Below are 10,616 nucleotides of genomic sequence, written 5' to 3'. Positions count from 1 at the left end.
CCTTTAAAAAACATTTTGTCAGAAAAACAAGATGAGCTAAACAATTGTCATTTTCCATTATTCCAAAAAACCAAAATTAGTTGAATTCTAAACCATTTTGTAGCTCTTTTCAAGTCCTACAGTATCCAAGTTTGAATTTTCCAAAATTTCAGTTTTGAAGAATTTTACATGCATTTTTCAAAATCGGAAGCATTCAAAAAAATTAAGAAAATCGACCCTCATTTTTTTTTCAATTTTTGAGCATTTCATAAAATGTATAGTTAATTGAATAATAAACCATTCTGTTGCTTTTTTTACGATCTACAGAATCTAAAATATGGTTTTCAAGATATTCCAATTTTGAAGCCGTTTTTGACAGCTACGCGGTTGCAAGTCGTTCTTTTGCTCGTAACTCGCTTCAAACCTAGGATTTTCAAAAAACTCAAGTTGGCAAAGATAGAATTTGAAAAGAGCTACAAAATGGTATAAAACATGACCACCTTCAAAAATTCGATACTTTGAAAAAATCGATTTTAAATGCCTTCCCAATTTTTTTCCTAACCATGTTTGATACCATTTTTTAGCTCTTGTCAAGCTCTATGTTTTGCAGTCTGATTTTTGAAAAATGTAGAGTTCGAAGCATTTCACAAGCCAATGAATGGAGCTCAACAGTTTTTAGTCGGTGAGCTACGCAATAGCAAGCTCCGGCTGTTGACCGGTAGTGTATAAGTCATCTTCGTTTACTTGTAACTCGCTTCAAACTCAAGATTTTTAGAAAACTCAAAATGGCAAAAATAGAGCTTGAAAAGAGCTACAAAATGATCAAAAACATAACCACCTTCCAAATTTCGATACTTTGAAAAAATCGATTTTAAATGCCTTCCCAATTTTTGAACCCAGTCATGTTATTTAACATTCTGTAGCTCTTTTCATGTTCTACAGTATCCAACAAGAATTTTCGAACAGTTCAGAGTTTGAAGGGAGCTGAAAAGAGCTACAAAATGGTATACAATTTCTGTAGTTTCGAATGCTTCAAAGTTTCCAAAAATTGAAAAAAAAAATTTTTGAAAATTTTTTTTCCAATTTTTGCAATTATATGAAAATAAAAAATAATCAAATTATATATTATTTTGTAGCTCTTTTCATGTTCTACAGTATCCAATGAGAATTTTTGAAAAGTGTAGAGTTTGAAGGGAGCTAAATCAATCTGATGCATTAGTTATGACGCATAACAAGTATCACCTGCTGTTGTTTTTCTAGGTTTTTTTTTGCTTTTCTTTAATTCATCGATCCGTTATTTCATTTTTTTTTCCAAAAAACGCGTTCATGATATGAACTTCATATTAGATTTCACCTATCCCAAACTGCTAATCCTCTACTATCATTTGATAGGAATTTTATCAGTTTTACTAAACACCCTTGGAATTTATCTCCTTCAAACGCAATGCAAAAAACTTGGCACTTCTCGTTATTGGTTATTATCTTATCAGGTCCTGTGTTATATCACTGATATCTTTTTTACCCTTCTAATGCAACCGGTCCCTTTGTACCCGTTGGTGGCAGTGTATACTGTAGGAGTACTGTCAGATTGGTTTGGCATACCACCTGTGGCTTTGAGTTATATCGTTTGTGATTTGATTGCTGTGCAGTTTACATTTCTCGCTGTTTCATTTATCAAGAAACATAGAACTGTGGCATCGTTATCCAACTCGTTGGCTTTTCCAAAACATTCGGATATTGTGATTCTGGTTGCATTGGTTTTGGGGGTTGTACTGGGAGATTCTTATGTGTTATCAATGCGTTTATCCAGAGAGGATCAGTGGAAACTTGTTAATGAGGTTTTTAAGAGAAATATAAGGTCCATAAGGCCTCAAGAGCTACAAGGTGGCTAGAGGCCTCAAAACAGTCAACTTCAAATTATTATATCTCGGTTACTGTAAGAGATATCAAAATCTGTCAACTGACAAAATGTTTATCATAATATCACCTACATTTTATCAATTGACAGATATTTTTTTGTATCTTTGATGGCAATTGAGATAAGTGAGCTCAAAGTGTGAGCTCTTGAATTCTTGGTCGCGTAACTAAATAGAAAAGAGAATCTGAAACTTGAAAAAAACCTACATTGCTCTAAAAAGTCCAGAAATCCTGACCATTTTTTAGAGAATCAAAAAATTCAAATCTCTAAAACTTTACTCAAAATTTAGGAAATCAGGAAAATGAATAAGTTTCTCATCAAAAACCAGGAAACAAGAAAAACCTTCCTCGACCCTATATCTCGGGTTACTGTAGAAGATATCAAAGTTTTGTTTACTGATAAAATATTGCTGATATTATGATAAACATTTTATCAGTTGACCACTTTTTGATATCTCATACAGTAACCGAGATAATCGGGGTTAATCAAGCCTACTGTATTTCCTCTAATAGAAGATCACCCAACACGTGCTCTGTGAACTCAATTATTTCAATTTCTGTAAAAGATATCACCAATCTGTAAACTGATAAAATGTAGGTCATAGTATGATAAACATTTCACCAGTTGACCAACTTTTGATACCACTTACAGTAACCGAGATAATCGGGGTTAATGCCTACCGTACATGCTCTAATAGAAGCCTACCCTACGCGCGTGCCTCGAGCTCAATTATCTCGGTTACTGTAAAAGATATCAAAAATCTGAAAGCAAAAAAATGTTACTGATATTATGATAAATATTTTATCAGTTGACTTATTTTTGATATCTCTTAAAGTAACCGAGATAATTGAGGTTAATCAAGCCTAATGTATTTCCTCTACAAGAATATCACCCTACACGTGCGTTTTGAGCTCAATTATCTCAGTTACTGTCAGAGATATCAAAAAGTGACCAACTGATAAAATGTAGCTGATATCATGAGAAACATTTTATCAGTTGACGACTTTTTGATATCTTTTACAAAAACTGAGATAAGACTTAAAGTTAGCAGTGTGCAGGCAGCAAGAGTCCCTCCAAACCATTAACTTCGAACCTTCATATCTCGGTTACTGTAACAGATATCAAAAAGTTGCCAACTCATAAAATATAGACAAAATAATGATAAACATTTTATCAGTTGACTACTTGTTGTTATATTTTACACTAAGCGAGATAAATTGAATCTAGCAAACTTTCAGCTCGTCCCGCACTACGTCGATGGTTTCCGATCGCTTCCCAACTTTGAAATCTTCCCAAAAACCTCTCAAATGAACTATTCCCTATATATCCTATTAGCATTTGCAATTTCCGTTCTCACACCAATGATATTTGTTGTTCTGGATACATTTCGAAAATTGCATCAATTGAAACAAAAAATTGCTAAAGTCAACTATCAAAGGCACGCCGAAGGAGTGATCTGTCTGATAGTACAAGTTGGGACCGCCGGTTTATCAATTGCTCCAATCATTCGATTGGGAATATCGATTATTTTCGATCATCCAGATGCTCAAAAGGTCTCTGAGTTCTGTTTGGCATGGTTTTCTACCCATTCTTCGTTTAACATGATTGCCTTGCTAATGTTTTTCCCACCATACAAGATGTTTATCAAGAAACATACTAAAGGGTGAGCCTAATTCACACAATTTTCAGAATTTTCTGACCGAATAAAATGGAGCTAATAGAAATTTAAAAATCCCTACAAAATGATACAATTTTGAGTACTGTATCTTGTCTATGAACAAAGTTACAAGCCAAAAACAATCTGAGTTACGCGGTTGCACTTTTGGTTTGCGGCTTCTAATTTTGCTCAGCGACGAGATATAGTAATTCAAACAACATTTTAAAAATCGAATTTCAAATACTGAGAGCTTCAAAATGAGCCCAAACACGACTAGGCTCCGCCCACTTTGAAACTTCTCGCCAGCACGCGACGCGTCGGAAAAATGAGAGTGGGCGGAGCCTAGTCGTGTGTGGGCTCATTTTAAAGCTTTCAGCGTCCGGAACTTTAATTTGTGACTCAATTTTCAAAATGTGAAGTTTCTAGCGAGGGAATGACCAAATAACAAGTCACAAAGCTGTGACCTCGTAGTTTAGACGGTTTTTGGCTTGTAACTTTGTTCATAAACAAGATACAGTAATCCAAAATATATCATTTTGAAGGAATTTTAAAATTCTATTAGTAAAAATTTATTTGAACTAAAAATATCAAATTTGGGAGAAGTTATGTCCTTTTTTTCCAACAAGGCGTTTTGTTTCAGATTAAAAGCCAAGTTTGCGTCGGAGCGAAGTTCAGCGACCATGCTTTGAATAATCACTTTTTGAGCATTTTTCTCCGGTTTTTAAAAAATTACAATATGTGAAAATAAAGATACAGTAACCCGGACAAAACAATTTGTTTAAAAAAAATTATTTTTCAATATTTTTCATTGGATATCAGTCAAGTTTTCATACAATACTAGTCTAAAATTTTTCGATTTGTCTGAAAATTTCAGAGGTTACCAAACAAAGCTAGCGCTTCATTTCTCTAGTTGACAACTTTTTCCTATTTACTGTAGTTTTTGAGATATGCGCCTTTAAACTTTCTTGACTTCCAATAGTCAATTTTTAAAGTTTAAAGGCGCATATCTCCAAAACTACGGTAGCTATCAAAAAGGTTTCAGTTTTAAAATTAAAGCTCTATTTTTGTTTAGTATTCTCTGAAATTTTCATACAAATAGAAAAATGCTGGACTAGACTTGTAAGACCCCAAAGTTACCAGACCTTCATAAACACTTTGCTCGTCAAGTTCGGTGTATTAGGTACACCATGACGCCAACTTGCGGACTTGAAGATTATTGGCTATTTTAACAGTTTCTGACCGTATTTTTGACCTTTTTGACTTGAATTTCTAGTTTTTTTTTAGTTTTTTTTTCTTTTGTGTTCTTTTAAAATGGTTCGCCTAATGGACGGGTCAATGTCAGTGCAACTGAAGCAGTTTGGATATGATTGTAATGTAAGTAGAAATCGGTAATTAAAAAATTCAAATTGGATACTGTAGAGCTTGAAAAGAGCTACAAAATGCTATACAATTTGTGTGGTTTTCAATTTTTCGAAAGAGTCAAAATTCGGAAAATAAAACCTTAATTGAATTTTTCCGATTTTTGTCAACATTTTCTAATGCATGTAAAAGTCTCAAGCTTCTGAATTAAAAAAAAAAATAAAACTGGATACTGTAGAACTTGAAAAGAGCTACAAAATGGTATACAATTTGTGTAATTTTAAATTCTTCAAAATTTCCAAAAATTGAAAAAAAAAAGTTTGAAAAAAATTTTTTTAAACCAATTTTTGCAATTATATGAAAACAAAATATAATCAAATTATATATTATTTTGTAGCTCTTTTCAATTTCTACAGTATCCGATTTGAATTTTTCAAAAATTTCTATTTTCAAAAAAGTTACAGGCCCTGGAAAATAAGCCACACTGGTCATTCCCAGCTAATAGCGACATGCACCTTATGGAACAAGTTTATCGATCGTAAGTTGATTTTTTTTTTGAAATTGAATTTTTTTGAAAAATGCAGATTCCTGGATCTTGGTTCAAAAATTATCACAACGAACACTTATCATTTTGGGAGTACTTTGGACCGAAAATTGGACAAAAATGAGGAGAATTTTGAGAAAACCTGCAATCTACTAGTCAATCTGGCTAAAGAATACGAGGGAATTCGAATTTTTGGGTCCGTTGGAACCCTGGCGACTTTTTATCATGATTTATCAGAATACAGCGGGAAATATATGGATTTGCCGGATGCTGAGGTTTTTTAAAAATGAAAAAAATCAAATTTTTGAAATTTTCAGACAACTGCTTTCAACTATTTCCACAAGATTTTAACAATTTTTCAAGGAAAAACGAAAATTCGAAATTTGATTTTCGAAACGATTCCATCGGCTCTAGAAGCTACAGTAGCCCTGGATGTGCTGGAGCAATTTCCAGAAATGAAGGCGATTTTCAGTTTTACGTTCAAGGTAATTTTCAAATCTTTTCAATTATCTCGGTTACTGTAAATGATATCAAAACCTTGTCAGCTTATAAAATGTTTATCATACTATGACCTACATTTTATCAGTTGACAGATTTTTCATATATCTTACGGTAACCGATATATTGAGTTTGAAATGCAAATTATCTATAATTGATCTTTGAGCTTAATTATCTCGGTTACTGTTAGAGATATCAAAAATTAATCAACTAAAAAATGTTTCTCATGATATCAACTACATTTTATCTGTTGGTCACTTTTTGATATCTCTCACAGTAACTGAGATAATTGAGCTCAAAACGCACGTGTAGTGATATTCTTGTAGAGGAAATACATTAGGCTTGATTAACCTCAATTATCTCGGTTACTTTAAGAGATATCAAAAATAAGTCAACTGATAAAATATTTATCATAATATCAGTAACATTTTTTTTGCTTTCAGATTTTTGATATCTTTTACAGTAACCGAGATAATTGAGCTCGAGGCACGCGCGTAGGGTAGGCTTCTATTAGAGCATGTACGGTAGGCATTAACCCCGATTATCTCGGTTACTGTAAGTGGTATCAAAAATTGGTCAACTGGTAAAATGTTTATCATACTATGACCTACATTTTATCAGTTTACAGATTGGTGATATCTTTTACAGAAATTGAAATAATTGAGCTCACAGAGCACGTGTTGGGTGATCTTCTATTAGAGGAAATACAGTAGGCTTGATTTACCCCGATTATCTCGGTTACTGTATGAGATATCAAAAAGTGGTCAACTGATAAAATGTTTATCATAAAATCATCAATATTTTATCAGTATGCAAAATTTTGATATCTTCTACAGTAACCCAGATAATTGAGCTCATAAAGTTTCGAAATTCGTTTCAGGAAAACGCTCATCTCCGCCACGGGGAACACATTGAGACCATCCTTGTAAAACTAAAAAAATCGAAACAAATTTTCGGAATTGGGATCAATTGTACGGATCCGGAAAATGTGTTATCAGTGTTAAAATCAGTCAAAAATTTGGGATTTCCAGAAATTTTCGTGTACCCAAATATGGGAGACTCCAGATTTTTAAGTGGAAAGTAAGTTTTAGAATTTCAGAATTTTAGAATTTTAGAATTTTAGAATTTTAGAATTTAAAAAATTTTCAGAACCGAAAATTTCGATTTATTCGACAAGGAACTTGTCGAAAATTGGGTGAAAAATGGGACCACTGCAATTGGAGGATGTTGTGGAGTGACAGAGAACCAGATGAGGATTCTGAAGAAATTGGTGGATAATTTGAATTCTTGATTTTGTAAATTTTATTTTTGAAAAAATGAAAATTTTCTTTTTTTTTTCAGAAATGTTTACCTTAAAGGAGGCCAGACATCAAACAAAAAGTTTCCCTGATATTTTGCATAGAGAACCCCCATGAGGGGTTGAACTCATGACAGGCAGCTCAGGGGTACAGGGTCGCTACCGGCTGAGCTACGGGGGCGCGAAGGCGCCTGACGATCGATGGTCTACATAAGCGCGGCGCGATTTCGTCCCCCGAACTGTCCCCCGAAATTTTTGCTGTCTCGCCTCCTTTAATTGACACAATATTATTTCAATAAAACAAAATTTGAAAATTAAAATAAGTGAAACAGTAAAATTTTGAAATTCTTCAAAAAACCTAATTTTTGGTTTTTTTGAACCATAAACCTGGTGTTCACAAATTTTAGGCATTTTCAAAATCATGATTCTGAGGAAAACTGATTTTTTTAATCAGCTGAAGTTTTGAAAAAAAAACTTTTGAATCAGTATTTTTTTTATTTTGAATTTTTCGAAAACTATTTTTTTTTCTAGAAGGAATTTCGATTTTTCAAAAGAATTTTCACATTTTCTTGATATTGGAGCAAAACAATTTTGTGCAATAACAGAAAAAAAAATGTTTTAAAAAAGTTCAAAAAATTTTGAAACAGTGACTTATTGAATTTTTTCCAAAATTGTTATTTGAATTTTCCAGTCGAATTTTCAGTGAAAAATTTGAAAAAAAAATTGCAAACTGGCATTAAAATTAACTTTATAAAAAAATTTGATTTAGAAAAAATGAAACAGTAATTTTGGAATTGTTTTCCCTTTTTGTATTGCAATTTAATTTTTTGAATCAAAAAATTGATTTTCAAAAGTTTTGAATCTCAAATTCGATTTATTCTGCGAACATGCTTCTAACATCGAAATAACAAAAAATTCAGTGAAAAAAATTTTGAAACCGAAATTTTTCTTGGAATTTTCAAATTTTTGAGCGCGAAAAACATCAATTTGTCATTTTTCTCATATTCTAATCATTATCGATTAAACCGTTTTATGTTCACTTTTTCAAAATTTACAGGATTTTCAAATTTTTTCCGGCTCTCATATATTTTCAGAAACTGAAAACCTTTAAATTTTCAAGATATTGAAACCAAAAAAAAAACTTTCACTGTTTCAAAAAAATCTGAATAGCGGAAACCAAGATTTACAAAATGATATGCAGAGGCTGTGACTACAAAACATAATTTTCGAAAAATTGGGTTATATTGTAATTTCTGTTGAAAACTAGCTCAATTAGGTTTTCAGCATGTGAGTTTAGAATTGAAAAATCGCGACAGTGCAAGTACTGTACATCATTTCGTAGATCTTGGTTTTCAAAACTGAGATTCTTTGAAACAGTAGAATGATTTGCCAGATGCCAGAAGGAAAATTTCAACATTTTGACATACTTGTAATCCGGGCCTTTGCCGGGCCTTCGCGGGCCCTGAAACAATATATGGAAGCCGGAAAAAAACCAAAAAACCTGAAAATTTTGAATTTAAGAAGTTAGAATAAATAGGTTTAACTGATTTTTTTGCATTAACTGGGCAAGTGATAAAATGTGATGGTTTCCGTTAGAAATCGAAAATCTTGAATGTTTCAGCATTTTGAAATCTAGAAAAACTTTTACTGTTTCAAAAAATTTTAATACTTGAAATCGAGATTTATCAAATAATCTACACATAACAAGATTTCCAATTAATCATATTTTTCCACAAAACAACATTTTTGAAAAATAAGGTTTTCAGCGGGTTTTCAGAGTCACATGTAGTTTTAAGTCGGAATTCGAATACAGTAATTTCTGTTGAAAACTAGCTCAATTAGGTTTTCAGCATGTGAGTTTAAGATCGAAAAATCGCGACCTTGCATTTACTGCGCATCATTTCGTAAATTTTGATTTTCAGTACTAAGATTCTTTGAAACATTAAAAGTTTTTTTCAGGAATCAGATAATGAAAATTTCAAGGTTTTGTTTGTTTGCATACTTATGGGCCACCTTGTAATTAACGCTGGCAAAAACATGTTTCAATTTCAGAAAATCAGAAATCTGAGAAAATCACCACAATTTATCATTTCATTGTTAAAGCAAAAAATCGATTGAACCGTTTTATTAAAAAACTTTTTTTTTCAAAATTTACAGGATTTTTGGTTTCTTCGGCTTCCATATATTTTCAGAATTGAAATCTTAAAATTTTCAGTATTTTTAAATCTAGAATAAAACATTTTACTGTTTCAAAAAATCTCAATATTCCAAATCAAGATTTACAGAATGATTAGCAGAATGCTTATGCACAAAACATCTTTTTTGAAATATTAGATTTTTGGTTCCAGAGCCATAGAAACTTTCAAGTCTTGAAATTTTGAAGTCAGAATATGGAAAAAAAAACTCAAAAATCTTAAAAATAAGAAATTAAAAATCGCATATGTGCCTTCTGCGAATCATTTTATAAATCTTGATTTTCAATATTTGAAAACTTCGAAACAGTAACAATTTTTCAAAGTTTTAAAGCAAAAACTGGTAGAGGAGCAGTTCAAGGAGCTGTTGATGGAGCACTGCCAGCAGTTGGTGGTGCTGTTCAGGTAATTAATTACTCTGTTAATTACCCTAATTGCTATATTTTCAGAGTGTTGGTGGAGTTGTCCAAGGTGTTGCTGGCATGGTTCCAGAACTTCCAATTGGAGGAGCCCCACAACCATCTTAATAATTTCAGATTTTTTTTTGAAATTCGAAAATGTGTACATTCAATAAACGTTTACCATCGATTAATTACAGATTTTCACATTTAGAATCTAGACTGTCTGAAATTGGAATTGTGAAAGTTTCGAAATTGCCAGCGTCCATCAATTTTCACAATGTCAAAATATTGAAATTTACAGTATTTTGTTGAATAACGTTTAGAAAAATTGTTACTGGTTCAAAAAATCTCAATATTGAAAATCAATATTCATGAAATGATGAGTGCTGCATTGAACGAATTCAGAGTATTTTCAAACTAAAACTTTACATTATTTTTTCATCAGGGTCCCTTTTTTATGGATTCATTTCATTTTTTGTCTTCACCTTGTCACCTTTATGTCCAAGTATCACTCACACATTACCTTAAAATTTTTGAGGTTTTTATATCAATCGATCCAGAATTTTGGGTCGGGAAGAAAACTCTCTTGGAGGATAGTCCGAAAATCACTCGTTCTTTAGATATACCGTAAAACCTCTAATAGAACGACACCCGGATCGTCCACTTTGAGCCTATATATCTCACTTCTTTTGAAAGATATCAAAAAGTGGTTAACTAGTAAAATGTTTATCAGGATATCAGCAACATCTTACTAGTTAGCCACTTTTTGAT

The 10,616-nt window shown here is 32.1% G+C and overlaps 2 protein-coding genes across 2 annotated transcripts; both read left to right on the top strand.

Annotated features, from left to right (window-relative positions):
• Positions 1-1,310: 1,310 nt before the first annotated feature.
• Positions 1,311-3,564, top strand: CBG15623 (the record flags this gene model as incomplete). Its single annotated transcript, XM_002648768.1, has 2 exons — positions 1,311-1,817; positions 3,136-3,564. The coding sequence occupies 2 exons, from the start codon at positions 1,311-1,313 to the stop codon at positions 3,562-3,564; spliced, it is 936 nt and encodes a 311-aa protein (XP_002648814.1).
• Positions 3,565-4,865: 1,301 nt separating this feature from the next.
• Positions 4,866-7,039, top strand: CBG15622 (the record flags this gene model as incomplete). The annotated part of the gene is made up of 5 exons (XM_002648767.2): positions 4,866-4,928; positions 5,378-5,451; positions 5,498-5,732; positions 5,775-5,942; positions 6,836-7,039. The coding sequence occupies 5 exons, from the start codon at positions 4,866-4,868 to the stop codon at positions 7,037-7,039; spliced, it is 744 nt and encodes a 247-aa protein (XP_002648813.2).
• Positions 7,040-10,616: the final 3,577 nt, after the last annotated feature.

Source organism: Caenorhabditis briggsae, assembly GCF_000004555.2.
Source record: "Caenorhabditis briggsae complete genome, chrIV, whole genome shotgun sequence".
Taxonomy (NCBI): domain Eukaryota; kingdom Metazoa; phylum Nematoda; class Chromadorea; order Rhabditida; family Rhabditidae; genus Caenorhabditis; species Caenorhabditis briggsae.
Note: the sequence above shows the minus strand (reverse complement) of the source record. Positions and strands in the feature narration are given on the sequence as shown.